Source organism: Trachurus japonicus, chromosome 11 (genome assembly GCF_045865225.1).
Source record: "Trachurus japonicus isolate A0001 chromosome 11, Traja_1.0".
Classification (NCBI taxonomy): domain Eukaryota; kingdom Metazoa; phylum Chordata; class Actinopteri; order Carangiformes; family Carangidae; genus Trachurus; species Trachurus japonicus.
Window position 1 is genome coordinate 5,015,941 of NC_140917.1, and position 15,534 is coordinate 5,031,474.

The following is a 15,534-nucleotide window of genomic DNA, read 5'->3' on the forward strand; positions in this document are numbered from 1 at the left end:
TATAAAATGTATCAACGTGTCATTTCATCACAAAAACTGAATGTACATTTGTTCCTGTTTTTCGTCAACATAATAAAATGTTGTCTTGACTTGGTTTCATATTCAGCTTCGTCTTTAATGTCTCTTGCATCTACACAACGCCCCATTGTCTTTATAATTAGCAGCACAGGTGGAGGAAGTGTACAAGTACTCTGCACAGGTAAGTACTGCACTGAAGATATCATCAGGAAAGTATTGGCTGATCAATCATGTCAATGCTAAAGCAGCATTTTACTGCTGTCGTTGGTCAAAGTGGTTTAACAACTTAAGGCTTCAATTAATAATTATAGCTGCTGCTCAGCTCAATAACTGATGTTTAAATATGCCATTCTTGCATTGACTCTAATTGTTCACATGAGAGAAAAATTCAAAATGCTGTGAAAAATTCAGTTTTTGAGATACAATTCTGAAATTTGCCACACATCATCTACCATGATTCCAAAATGTTGTACATGTTTTCCATGAACGTTGAAAATGTATTTAGCAAGAATTTGCAGGTAGGTATATTACAGTAGTGTTTACTGTACACTCAAACATTTTGATGCACTGTAGGTTCAATGTTTGATAAATCAAAAATCTGAGAAACCAGTTTTGTGTAGGACAGTCTGAAGATGCTCTCAAGCAAGTTTGGTGTCAATTGAGGAAAAAATGTGGGAGGAGATAGGTTAATAATATAAATAGGTTTAAGAAGTTTTACAGTTTTTGAAAAAAAAAACATAATAGGATGGATGCAACTAAAAGGGAACAAGTTCATCTTCAGAGGTCTGACAGAGGCTTTCTCCCAAAACCTGAAAAACTACAACTAAGACTAAGACTAAATAAAAACTACAACTAAGACTAAGACTAAATAAAAACTACAACTAAGACTAAATAAAGACTAAGACTAGGTAAAGCAAGTTTCTGACAATAATTGTGTCAAATTTCAAAGTCAGAGCTTGTGTTATTAATCTACATGAGTTTATATGTCTTAACTCCCACACACAAGAAATGGTTTTACGAGGAAATGTGTACGGTAGAGAACCTTTTTTTTATTACATCCCTATGCATGACAGTAATTTATTTATTTATTTAAAAACACATGAAAAGACCTTTTTTAATACGAGGCACGTGCCTGGACCTGCTCCTCTACATTCACCTGGACCGACCTGTTCAACATTCAGTCATTTTTCAAAGCTCCGCCGCCCTCTCACCTGACTCACCTGAGATAAATCAAGTTAGTTATTAACGCTGAGGACAAAGTCCCAGGAACAACTTTATTGGACTCTGTCAGTCCCAGAAACGCAGACTGAAGAAGAGACGATCAGATTCAGCTTCAGACCAAACCAACAACTTCCTGTGAGTGAGTCCAGCTACAACACTGCTGCTTCAACCTGCTGACACTCCACACACTGAAGGTGAGTTTGACTAAAACCTGGACTCAGAGTCACAGTAAACTAAAGTCAAGTCAGTAGAGAGGAGGGAGGGGAGCCATGACTGACTCTACTTCCTGTCTGCTGTGTTTTCAGCTTCACTCACAGACTAAATGGCTTCCAGATTAGAAGAGGATTTCTACTGTCCGGTCTGTACGGAGGTCTTCAGAGATCCTGTTGTTCTGTCCTGCAGCCACAGCTTCTGTAAAGACTGTCTGAAGAGCTGGTGGAGAGAGAAACAAGATCAACTGTGTCCAGTTTGTAAGAGAAGATCTTCAAAGGAACGTCCACCTTGTAACCTGGTGTTGAAGAACCTGTGTGAGAGCTTCTTACAGCAGAGAGAGCAGAGATCTTCAGAGCCTCTCTGCAGTCTGCATTCTGAGAAACTCAAACTCTTCTGTCTGGACCATCAGCAGCCAGTGTGTCACATCTGCAGAGATTCAAAAAAGCACACCGACCACAGATTCAGACCCATCGATGAAGCTGCTTCAGACCTCAAGAAAGAACTTGAGGAAACTCTGGAGCCCTTAAAGGAGAAGTTAAAGGGTTTTGAAGAAGTTCAAGTGAAGTTTGATCAAACAGCAGAACACATTAAGGTCCAGGCCCGACACACAGAGAGGCAGATTAAGGAGCAGTTTCAGAAGCTTCACCAGTTTCTAGAAGAGGAAGAGGAGGCCAGGATGGCTGCACTGAGGGAGGAAGAGGAGCAGAAGAGTCAGAGGATGAAGGAGAAGATGGAGGCTCTGAGCAGAGAGATAGCAGCTCTTTCACACACAGTCAGAGCCACAGAGGACGAGCTGAGAGCTGAAGACGTCTCATTCCTGCTCAACTACAAGGCTGCAGTGGAAAGAGTCCAGCAGCGCCCCCTGCTGGAGGATCCACAGCTGGACTCAGGAGCTCTGATAGACCAGGCCAAACACCTGGGCCACCTGACCTTCAACATCTGGAACAAGATGAAGGACATGGTCTCCTACAGTCCTGTTGTTCTGGACCCAAACACTGCTGGTCCAGAACTCATCCTGTCTGAAGATCTGACCAGTGTGAGATTTGGAGAAGTCAAACAGCAGCTTCCTGACAATCCAGAGAGGATTGATTCTTACCCCTCTGTCCTGGGCTCTGAGGGTTTTAACTCAGGGACTCACAGCTGGGATGTCGAGGTTGGAGACAATACAGCATGGGTACTAGGTGTGATACCAAAGTCTGTGCAGAGGAAGGGAAAGAAGATAGTGACTGGATTATGGATGATATGGTTCATTGAAGGTAAATACAAAGCAGGTTCACCATCAGCTCCAAACATTGTTCTCCCAGAGCAGAAGAAGCTCCAGAGGATCAGAGTGAATCTGGACTTCAACAGAGGAAAACTGTCGTTCTCTGATCCTGATACTAACACACACATACACACTTTCACACACACTTTCACTCAGAAGATGTTTCCATACATTAACACTGGTAGAAACGTCCCATTGAAGCTGTTACCAGTGAAGGTGTCAGTGACAGTGGAGCAGAGCAGTTAGAGATAAAGAGGATGATCATATTTATAATGTTGTTTATTTCTTGAAGGGAAAAGTCAGTGAATTGAACCTGTTAAACTGCACCTGTCCTCCTGCTGTCTCATTATTATACTTTTCTTTTCTTTTTTTTACTACTTTTCATGTGGAAAATATTTTCACTCTTCTTTTATCTTTGAGTCATTTCATATTATGTTTGTTATTATAACTTTGTGTGGAGTGATGAGTTAAAAATTGATAAATTACTAAATGTTTGATTCTTCTTCTCCAGAAGAAAATCTGGAGTTCTTCTCCAGATGATAAAATGTCAAACATGAAAAGTTGAAAAGTGATTCTGGTTTAATTACATGTGTGAAAAGTTTGTATCTGTTCATATGAAATGATCTAAAATGTATCAATGTGTCAGTTCATCACAAAAACTGAATGTACGTTCGTTCCTGTTTTTCATCAACATAATAAAATGTTGTCTTGACTTGGATTCATGTTCAGCTTCGTCTTTTACGTCTCCTGCTTATACACAACATCCCATTCTCTTCAGAATTAGCAGCAGAGGTGGAGGAAGTGTTGATGAATACTCCGGAGTAGTTTTTTATTCCTCAAAGTGCACCTGGAGACACAAAAACGTCCATGAAACTACACAAAAACCATTTAATATTCCTCCACACTGCTCATCCACTGCAATCCAAGTGTCCTGAAGGGAGATAGTCCAGAGTTTACTGGAAACAACCTCATTTGTGTGTGTGTGTGTGTGTGTGTGTGTGTGTGTGTGTGTGTGTGTGTGTGTGTGTGTGTGTGTGTGTGTGTGTCTCAGGCGTCCTGATGCAGATGGAGTCGGGTCCCGGCGTCGAGGACGATGAAGTGACTCTGGAGATCAAGTCGGACATCCAGCTGGTCCTGTCGGCGCTGTGTGAGCCCGACATGCACAGGAAGGTCCGAACTCTGAACACGTGACATCATCAGCTCATCAGCACCGTGACATCACTGTCTGTGCTGCAGTGATGTCATCCACCTGTTCACTTCCTGTAGATTCATGTTTATCAGCCACAGACTCATCATCAGTGTGTGTTGGTGTTGGTCTACAGAATAGATTTTAAAGTTCTGCTACTGGTTTATGACTCACTGAACGGTTTAGGTCCAGAATACATGAACAACGTGTTAGTAGAATATAAACCCAGTAGAGCTGAGATACTGACTCAAGCAGCATTTACAAACTGGAACAAACTACCAGCAGAACTGGGATCATATTTAATTTTTTAGCTCAATTTTAGTCTAGTTTTTTATTAAAATAAATTTCTTTCTCTTTTTTCTGTACTTTCTTTTATTCTTTTTTTTCTTGCTTTTAATTGTATAGAAGCGTGTTGCATTCACTTGAAAAAAAACATTTTTTTTTTGGTTTGTTTTTTGAATAATTTTTTCTGTTCTTCTGTTTTTATTAGAGGTAATTTTTTTCCTCCAATTTTTTATTTAGAGTAATTTTTTCTGACTTAATGAGATTTCAAAATCCCACAAGAAGTTCCCACCTTCAAGTAAAGTTTAACCGCTGCGGTGAAGCCTCCACTTCATCGTAAATGCTCCACTTCAAAAAATATAGTCGAGTTCTCTCCAGCTTTGTTTTGTGCTGCATGTTTATACAACAGAGCGTGTAAGGGTAAGGACGGATTTCAAAATAAAGGTGACCTTCCAAAACGGATTCAATTGCATGATTTGCAAGGTGATGTAGATTTTCAAAGGAAAAGCCACACATTTTTCTTATTTAATTTTTCACTGTAAATTCAGGTTGATATTGAGAGAAGACGACCTGTTATTACTGAACTCCACCAGAGTCACTCAGGAAATATCAGAGCAGATGTAGCACCTTTATTTTGAAATCAGTCCTTACGTTATCCTGGGATTTTGAAATCACGTGAAGTCAGAAAAGAAATTACTCTGAAAAACACAGCTTTTTTTGTGAATGCATTACACTTCTGTACGTTTCCATCTCTTAGTGTTAGATGTTTTGTTTTGAAGTGAAGCTCACTGAGTTTCTCCTCGGTGTGAAATGTGCTGTATGAATGAATCAAGCTGCCTCGTCGTCTTGTTCTTCTGCTCCAGGAGCTGTTTGGGTCCGAGGGCGTCGAGATGGTCGTCCACTTCCTGAGGAAAGGCTCCGCCCACTTCTACAGCGGCCTGGGACACAACAAGCTCCTCCTCTCCACCGTCGACTGCGTCTGGTCCGTGCACACACACACACACACACACACACACACACACACACACACACACACAGTTGGTGTTTGACAGTGATCTTTATTATAAACTGCTGGTATGTGTGTGTGTGTGTGCAGGTCGTGCATCGTGGGCTGCTACACCACGGAGGATTTCTTCCTGGTGAAGGAGGGCGTGTTCCTCCTGCTGCACCTCCTCTCTGTGAGTATCACACTGAAGATGAAGGAGCAGTGGTGGTGTTGTTGTTGGGCACGGTACCTTTAAAAAGTAGTTATAGTTACTAGTTACTCTCCCCAAAAAGATAGATAGATAGAAAGACGGACGGACGGACGGACGGACGGACAGACAGACAGACGGACAGACGGACAGACAGACGGACAGACAGACGGACGGACGGACGGACAGACAGACAGACAGACAGACAGATAGATAGATAGATAGTCATTGCATATAAAAACACGATGAAATTTCGTTTGTAGCACCACATCAAATCAAAAAGCAGCATAAAAAGGATAAAAAGTAACAGTTCAATTCACTCATTAATTAAACTGTTTGAGAGATGCAAGGATAGTAGCTTAAAGCGGTTGCTATCGGTAACGGTAACAACGTTATAACGGGGGAAACAGTAACTTAAAGCAGAAGTAAGTGGTCCGGTTGTTTTCGCTAATGCTGCGTTCCAGGCAGGCTTTTGAAATCGTAAATTACAGCTTCAAGTCACAACTTACGACTTTGTAGCGTTTCAGGCAACCCACTCGTGTTTTTCCGACCTGTTTTACCTGTGAAAGTCACTATAACGGCCACTCGTAACTTCTGACCGGTGAACTCGTACCAGATCGAACTGGTACGACTTCACGGTCGGAAAAATACGAGTTTCCTTGAACGCACCATAACAGTCCTCGTCCCTACGTCGCCACATTCACGGCGTCCCTTGGCTGCACACACAGCCCTGCATGCCGTTCTCTCTCCTCATTGGATAAAAACTGTAGGATACGATAAATGTTTTCTCTTCGGCTCAGAGCAGAGCAGAGGGACTGACAGACCCGTGTTTCAGTCCAAACACTCTATGTAAGTGATTGCTGTCGGAAGATACAACTATTTAAGACTTATATTAACACAAATATATCACTTACTTCTGCTTTAATTGATTAGTCGTTGAAAAAAGTAGCACCGTTAGTAACGCCATCATTTTAAAACGCTGCTATTCCCCTCACTGTGAATGAGTCTCTCTGACAGATATGGACTGAACCTGTGTGTGTGTGTGTGTGTGTGTGTGTGTGTGTGTGTGTGTCAGTCGTGCCCCAGGTGTGTGCGTGGCGTGCTGCTGTCCACGCTGCTGGAGCTGTGTGATAACTCCAACACCGTGTCTCACCTGCTGAGCTGGAGGGGGGACGGAGGACGGACGGCTCCGAGCCTCCTGCTGCAGCTGTGGAGGGACGAGGAGGAGACGCTGGGAGTCGGCCGCAGCCGGCACGGAGAGATCACAGGTCTGGACGTTATTGATTATTGATTAATATTGATCAACTGAACAGAAACACAGGAGGAACTCATGGGAACAGTTGAACCTGTCAGAGTCTGTGGCAAGAACATTACTTTTTTAGTCAATGTATGTTCAAATTAGAGCCAATGGCGGAAATCTGTGGAAATGCTGCAGAGAAATTTCTGGAAAAAAGTGGTACAATTTCTCAACAAAAAAGTTTTTAGAAAAAATTCGAAAAAGATTTCTAAAGAGGGAGAAAGAACGTTGAAGATTTTCTAGAAAGAAGTGTTAAATTTCTCCAAAAAAAAAGTTTTTTAAAAATTCTAGAAGAAACTGGTAAAATTTCTCAAACAAAAGTTTTTTTTTAATTCTAGAAAAAGTCATAAAATTTCTATTTAAAATAGTAAAATAATAATGATTAAAAAAAAGTGGTGAACATTTAAAAAAGTTTAAAAATTGTAGAAAAAAAGTGGTAAAATTTTAAAGAAAAGGTTGGGGACACTTTTTTTTTTTTTTTTTTTTTACATTTTTACCACTTTTTTCTAGAATTCTTTAGTCAATGTAAATTCAAATTAGGGCCAATGGCGTGAATTTGTGGAAATATTGTAGAGAAATTTCTGGAAAAAAGTGGTACAATTTCTCAAAGAAAAGTTTTTAGAACAAATTCTAGAAAGATTTGGTAAAAAGGAAGAAAGAAAGAAAGAAAGAAAGAAAGAAAGAAAGAAAGAAAGTTAAAGATTTTCTAGAATAAAGTGTTAAATTTCTCAAAAAAAAACTGGTAAAATTTCTCCAAAAAAAGTTTTTAAAAAAATCTAGAAGGAACTGGTAAAATTTCTTAAACAAAAGTTTTTTTTTAATTCTAGAAAAAGTGGTAACATTTCTATAAAAAAAAATAAGAAAAAAAATAAAAAATAAAAAAGTTTAAAAATTCTAGAAAAAAGTGGTAAAATTTCAAGAGAAAGTTGGGACCCCCTTGAACCCTCTCAAGGACCCCTGGGGGTCCCCGGACCACACGTTGAGAACCATTGTCCTATAGGACTCAGATGTTTGAGGCAGGATTATTCAGCTTCTGGTTGAGCTACAGACTCACCAGTGGACTCTACGTAAAGGTGAAAGTGTCCCGCTTTCAATAAAATAAGAATTACGTCGCCACGAAACAATAAAACCAAACCTCCGGCATCGTGTACGCTGCACCGACCTCAGAGGGTTAAACAGGAGTTTGGTCACGGCGTGGTGACTGAGCTCTCAGGTGAGGATGTCTCTGCTGACCGTGTCTCACCTGTCCAGACCCCCTCAGGCCGATCCTCAGCCGCCAGCTGCAGGAGGACACACACCCGTCGCTTCCTGCCCACACGGCGAGCGGCGCCGTCCTGGAGGTGTCGGAGAACCTGCGCTCCAAGATCTACTCCGTCTTCTGCAAACTGGGTAAAACAGAAAACACTCAACACAGGCTGTTTGATTCTGTTCAATCAGTCCAGATTCTCTGATTCCAGCTTCTTAAATGTGAATATTTCTGGTTTCTTTGTTCCTTTATGACAATAAACTGAGTCTCTCTTTGGTTTGTGGACAAAACAAGACATTTGAGGACGTCGTCTGGTGGTTTGGGAAACACTGATTGATGTTTTTAACATTTTATTGACCAAACAACTAATCTATTTATCAACAAGATTAACAGATTCATTGATAATGAAAGTAACCGTTAGTTGCAGCTCTTGCTCACTTCTTAAAACCCACTTTTACAGTCTTTCTTTTATGTGATGTCATCCTCTTCTTTCATCATCATCTATTTTATTTCACAGTTTTACTCAGATTCTCTTAGTTTTACTTTACACCTTCTTCTGTTTTTACTCTTTTATCCCATCTTCTCTTATCTTATCTAGTATTTTTTATCATGTATACCCCCCTTTTTATTTATTTGATCTAATTAACTGCATCCTGCATTTTAATTGGTAGTTGGGTTCTTGTATTGCAGCCTTGGGCGCTCCATCGCCTATGGTTTTATGGCATCTGTGACTTTGCTCTTACATGTTATTTTGTGTGTTTTTAAAGGTGCCTTATAAATAAATTAAATAAATTAAGATTCCATTGAAAGGAACCGTGTCAGTGACTGTGGACTCGTCCTCCCTCAGGTTTCCAGCAGCTTCCTGGTCTGTCCACCAGAGACTACGTGACTCTGAGCATCGTCAGGAGATACCTGGACTTCAAGGTAGGAGACGTTTCGCTGCAGAACAGAAACCAGAACGTGTGACTGAGTGACTGAGTGGTTCTGTGACGCTCCGCTGCTCTGTGGGCAGGTGGGCGAGGTCTGGGCCGAGATCAGCAGGGAGCTGCGTGAGGACGGGCTGAGGCCGGTCAGTCCCGACCTGGAGGCTCTGAGCTCCATCGGCCGGATCAGCGAGGACACGGCCCAGAAGGTGGCGGCTGAGCAGCAGCTCATCCTGCAGCAGCAGCTGAACCAGGACCAGGATGAGGAGCAGCTCATGTACACAGAGGTGGGTCCAACACAACCAGGACCAGGACCAGGACCTGGGCTCTCTGACCAGTCTGAAAATATTATAGACTCAGTGTGTTTCTCCTCCGTTAACAATGATATAATAATAATCATTGATTTTAGGAAGAGCAGTGCTGAACCTAACGCCTGATTCATGGTGAGGACGAGCAAACTGTACAAATGTACAAGTATCTTGGCACAGTTTTTGACTTGAAACTGAAATTCAGTGAGAATTTCCACTGAATAGGAACTAGGAACTCTCCCTGGAACAAGTCACAAGTCACGTAGTTAATTATCACAATTACTCTGGATTTTTAATTAAGGTAGAAATGGAGCATAGCCACAGGGAAATCCTGCTTAGTTTCTCTTTAAAGGGATAGTACATACATACATTTAGTCAGGTCCTCCTCTCACCATAATCCCTATAATGGACAAGTTGTGACCTGCACATTCACCACGCTATGAGATAACGTATAATTATGTAACATTACGACACATGAAGCAAATACTCTGAACTACTTTCTCTTCTGAAATCCCTCCGCCCAGCAGCCGTGTCTGGAATGTAGTTCCGGCTGCATTTCCCTCTAAAACAACTCTGTCTGGTAACGTTGTGTTATTATCTCATAGCGTGGTGAATGTGCAGGTCACAACTTGTCCACCAGAGCGTTGTGGAGTTGTTGGATTGTGTATTTGATGAGTTTGATGAGGGACAGGGGACCTGCTGCACCGTTCAGCTCCATTGTGTTCACTGAGCAGCTCACGTCTCTGCCCCGCCCATCTCAAAACAACATGCACCCATAATTAAAGGTGATGAACCAACTGCTACGACTATAGGGGCTATGGTGAGAGGAGGATCTGACTAAATGTTGAACTGTCCCTTTAAGCGAGAAGCAAGTCAGAGTTAATTTTCTGAGGAAACTGAGCTCTTTTTGTGTCTGTCTGATATGTTATGAACCTTTTACCAAACGTTTATTGATGAATAAAGTCTCCTGACTGTGTGGTTGTGTCTCTCCTCCTCAGCTGAAGTCTCAGTGGAAGCAGCTGGAGCTCACTGCAAAGTCCTGGGACGGATACGTGTCCAGAACCTCAGACTATCACATCCTCAAGGTTTCACTAGTTCACACTCCATCGATTCATTATTATTATTATTATTTTTAATAATAATAATCTATTTTGACCCTGGATGAGTCTCAGCTGTGTTTTATTCTCTGTGACAGGAAGTCAGAGCTCAGAGGAAGAAACAGAGTGAAGCTTCTCACCTGAAGCAGGAGGCGACTGCAGCTCGTCCTGCTCAGGTCTCACACACACACACACACACACACACACACACACACACACACACACACACACACACACACACACGCACACACACACACACACACACATTTGAAATATTTATTTATTTAGAGATTCAGATCTTTACTGACCTCTGCTGGTGAAGAGACAGAACTGAACTGAGCAACTTCAGCTGCACACAACAGTATCTGGCTGCAGACTGGAGACCTGCACGTTCAGACCCCTTAACGCCACCTAGTGGTCGACTGTAAAACTGCACAGTCTGGACCCGCACTATGTTTTTTTTGACAGGGCAACATCCAAATAAAACACCAAGATCTAATAGTTTGTGAAGCTTGGAACACTTTTAAACTTTATTCAATAGCCTATAATGAAATAAAATGCTTTTAAATGTTCTATTGCACGGGGTTACTATTGGTTTTGTTGCTAATGGATACAGATATGACAGATACCAAATATGGACAATATGGATGGAAGTAGGAACGTGAGTATCAAACGTGAATCACATTGTTCGTTTAATGTCATAAAAGTTTTTGTCTAAATGTATCTGACAGTGTGGGCCAACGTTTCCACAACAGCATGACATTTTATATTTCATGAACACGTTGGCCCACACACACATAGCCTATAATTTTATTTCTGTTTAATTTAAGCACACAGAATTAAAAGTATCTCGGTTTCATTAACTTAAACAAAATGTGCCGGCCAAGCAAGCCTCCAAAAAGATCAATATTATATATATTACTGTATTTGACAACGTGTAGCCTATATAAGACGTTCGTAGTAAACGTATTATGGTCAAACAGTCGTTACACTGTCAGATACATTTTAGACAAAAACTTTTAATTAACAATTCCAGGCGAATTCAACTCAGGGGTGTATTTTCATATCATTTCAGGTCTAAAAGAATGAATCTGAAGATTTTCAGTTTAATCGCTCCTGTTTTGCGGTAGTTGCGTCTGTCCGCGCATCGCCACGGCAGCAATGAATGGGAGTAGATGTAAGTTCTGCTGTTTAGGCTGTTTCCAGCCCTCAAAGCCGCAATTTTTTTCCACAGACAGCATCAGATGGCTACTCAAACATGCACCGAGAAGTTTATTTACTTCAAGCAAGCCGACATGTTTGTAAAACTAGATCTAATTCAAAGTCTCCCGGAGTCTCGCGCGAGACCAGTTACCGTGCGCGGTGTGTTCACATGCAGTGGGAAAAGCTACCGTTTGTGTCATAAATACAGGAATATCAACTCTTTACTTGCTTCAAGGAAAAAAAACTTCTCGGCGCATCTTTGAGTAGCCATCTGACGCTGTCTGTGGAAAAAAATGTACACTTCAAGCAAGTAAAGAGTTGATATTCCTGTGTTTATGACACAAGCGGTAGCTCCCACTGCACCTGAATACACCAGCACTGCAACTTCGGGCTCGCGCGAGACTCCGGGAGACTTTGAATTAGATCGACTTTTACAAACATGTCGACTTGCTTGAAGTAAATAAACTTCTCGGTGCATGTTTGAGTAGCCATCTGACGCTGTCTGTGGAAAAAAATTGCGGCTTTGAGGGCTGGAAACAGCCTAAACAGCAGAACTTACATCCACTCCCATTCATTGCTGCCGTGGCGATGCGGGGACAGACACAACTACCGCAAAACAGGAGCGATTAAACTGAAAATCTTCAGATTCATTCTTTTAGACCTAAAATGATATGAAAATACACCCCCGAGTTGAATTCGCCTGGAATTGTCCTTTAAACGAACAATGTGATTCACGTTCGATACTCACGTTCCTACTGACATCCATATTGTCCATATTTCGTATATATTATCTGTATCCATTAGCAACAACACAGGTGGCGCTGTAGCAACAAACACACAGACACACACTCTGACTGCTGGTGTGTTCGTGTGCGTCAGGACTTCCTGGGTCGCGTCCTGGCCGTGGACAGAACCGGAGCTCAGGGACCGGCCGGTGTCAAGGTGACGGTGGGACGGACCGTGATCAGAGCCGCCGCCGCTGCCGCCACGGGAATCGAACACGCGGCGGAACCAGCAGCACAGGACCCCGAGTACTTCAGCACCGTGTCCGTCAAACACTGACCAGTACCACACCTTCATCATCTTCATCTTCATCTTCATCATCACTTTGAATCTGTAACAGACGAGTTCCTGTTTGTTGTATTTATAGTTTTCACCTCAGTGCTTTAATATATGAACACAACACACACACACACACACACACACACACACACACACACACACACACACACACACACACACACACAGCTGTAGTAGAGTAACTGGTCTCTGTGTCGTATCTGTTAAAGTTCATATTTATTATATATTATATTGAATTAATAAACATCAACAGTAAATAAAGTGAAATATTCAACATAACGAATGATGTCGTTTCTCTGATCTGTAAAAACTTTAAAGGACAATTCTGGGCAAATTTACCTCCTAACATTTTAGGTCTAAAGGAAGGAATCTGGAAAGGAAAGAAGGAAATCCTTCTTTTAGACCTAAAATGTTAGGAAAATACAGCCCCAAGTAGAAATGTCTTTGTTCCTGTGGACGTCTCGTTACTGGAGTCACTCAACTAGTTCCTCTGTAGTGTGTGTGTGTGTGTGTGTGTGTGTGTGTGTGTGTGTTACATAAGTCTCTGCAGTGCATTAACACACATGTTCCTTGAAGCGGCAGGTGTCAGGTGAAGTCCGGATGCAGCCGCAGAGCAGCTTCATCGATCCCATCGCCATGGTGATGGTCACCGTGGGGACGGCAGTGTGTGTGTACAGCAGCAGACGGATGAGTCAGAAACTACCGGTGACCTCTGACCTCTGACCTGTCAGGGCGAGGAGGAGGAGGAGGAGGAGGAGGAGGAGGAGGAGGAGGAGGAGGAGGAGGAGGAGGAGCAGGAGGAAGGGGGCGGAGCTTGTAGGACAGAGAGTTGGAGGAAGTTTGTGATGATGATGATGATGATGAAGATGAGTTTGTCGCTGGAGGGAAAATGTGAAGTGATGGAGGATCAGAGGTTTGAGTCAGAGTCTGATAATGTTATAATGTGTAGAAAACGATCACAGCTTCACAACGTCACTGTAAGAGCCGTCATTTATAGATTTTTTTAGTTTTGAACTTCATTATTTCATAGTTTGTGTTTTTGTCTAGAGTCTAGAATTTGAGGGAAATGACGTCAGCGACAGCTTCAGTTGGACGTGAGAGCTGTGAACAGGAGCACAGGGAGCGATGGATGTAAATTATTTTTTCTTTTAGTAAACTCTTGTTTTGAAAACGGATACATCTCGTTATTCCAAGCTGCCGTCCGCTTGGCGTGCCAGTACCCGTCAGCTGCCTTAGGAGTCCCCCGAGCCAGCCAGGCTCGATAGGACTCCTTCTTGGCATCCCTTATTTCCGGTGTCCACCACCGGGTTCCCCAGCACCACGACAGGCACTGGGGAACTTACGACCACAGCTTCGGACAGCCGCGTCAACAATGGACGTGGAGAACATGGTCCACTCGGACTCAATGTCTCCAGCCTCCCTCGGGATCTGGTCAAAGCTCTCCCGGAGGTGGGAGTTGAAGACCTCCCTGACATGGGATTCCGCCAGACGTCCCCAGCAGACCCTCACGATACTCTTTGGTCTGCCAAGTCTGTCCAGCTTCCTCCTCTGCCAGCGGATCCAACTCACCACCAGGTGGTGATCAGTTGAGGAGGTCAGATCATTGACCTCTGGCCTAGGGTGTCCTGGTGCCACGTTCACTAATGGACATCCACCCGAGGCAACTGTGAGAAACCTGTCCCTGACCTGAAGGTACAGGGAGGTGACCCTCTTGTTCAGCGGGGAGAACTCCAACACATGGCGGCTGAGCTGGGGAGCTATGAGCAAGCCCACACCATCTTGCCGCCTCTCACCGCGGGCAACTCCAGAGTGGAAGAGAATCCAGCCTCTCTCAAGGAGTTGGGTTCCAGAGCCCAGACTGTGTATAGAGGTGAGCCTGACTATCTCTAGCCGGTACCGCTCAGCCTCCCGCATGAGCTCAGGCTCTGACATTCCATGTCCCTATAGCCAGAGTTGTTGTCCAGGGATTGGGTCGTCGGGGCCCCCGCCCACGACTGCCACCCAGAATACAACGCACTGGTCCCTTGATTCTTCCTGCTGGTGGTGGGCCTACTGGAAGGCGGGCCCACATCGCTCTTGTAGGTCCCATGGGAAGAAATCTGGCCACTGGACGCTCACCTGCGAGCCCCAACCCCAGGCCTGGCTCCAGGCTGGGGCCCCGGTGACGGCGGTCTAATTTTCATCTTCAACCTCTCAACTTTAAACTTGTAGTTCAGGTTCAGGTATTTGAACTTTGTCCTCAGATGTGTCTCATCTTCGTGTGTTTCAGACTCGTACTTTGGTCACGGTCACAGTTTCCACGGCGTTGGAGGTCGCGGCAGCAAAAAGGCTCCGATGAGACTCTGTGTTCGAGTCCTGAGGTCTGTGACATCATCAGGTGACGAGTCAGTGAAGCAGGATCTGTGTGACCAGGGCGCCATCAACCAGCTGCTTGGTGAGTGACATCATCATCATTACAGGGTTATTATAGTTCATTGAAACTAAAACCAGCAGTGAAATAATAATCTAGTAAACTGAAATAAAAACAAGAGCTTGCTCCAACCTCCAGGTGTGGATGCTAAACTGCAGTAAAGTAAAGTCAGATAACAGTAGCTTAGTTGTAGTTTTCTTGTCGATGTCTAAAGCTGTAGGAAGAAAACGCCACAGCTCAATATGGGACGACGACCTGATGAGGACTGATGGGAACATTATGGGATGGATGCAACTAAAAGGGAAAAAGTTCATCCTCAGAGGTCTGACAGAGGCTTTCTCCTAAAACCTGGAAAACTACAACTAAGACTAAGACTAAATAAAAACTAGTCAGTGCCTCTAAAATAAAAACTAAACTAAAACTGATTCATCTGCTGTGTAGCGATGGGTCGGGTCCGGGCTATTTTGGGCAAATTTAGGCCACCTGACAGAAATATGTTGATGCATGACATATGAACAGATACATTGGGATACGACAATAGAGTTTGATGGTAAAAAAAAAAAGAAAAGAAAAAAAGGCTTTTGCTTTCACAC

The 15,534-nt window shown here is 43.1% G+C and overlaps 2 protein-coding genes across 2 annotated transcripts in view; both read left to right on the forward strand.

Moving 5' to 3' along the window:
- Positions 1-15,534, forward strand: part of LOC146977970 (cilia- and flagella-associated protein 69-like) — a 66,064-nt gene that overhangs the window by 23,994 nt on the left and 26,536 nt on the right. Inside the window, exon 2 of the mRNA XM_085790756.1 lies at positions 14,801-14,965. Within this exon, the coding sequence (XP_085646882.1) occupies positions 14,801-14,965 (165 nt within the window). The remainder of the gene's footprint in view (positions 1-14,800; positions 14,966-15,534) is intronic.
- LOC146977975 (nuclear factor 7, brain-like) lies at positions 1,541-2,969 on the forward strand. Its single transcript, XM_085790762.1, has one exon. It carries the CDS (start codon positions 1,562-1,564, stop codon positions 2,960-2,962), a length of 1,401 nt encoding a protein of 466 aa, XP_085646888.1. The 5' UTR covers positions 1,541-1,561; the 3' UTR covers positions 2,963-2,969.

Coding starts and splice junctions, on each gene's coding strand:
- LOC146977975 (XM_085790762.1), top strand. CDS start 1,562: ATGGCTTCCAGATTAGAAGAGGATTTCTACTGTCCGGTCTGTACGGAG.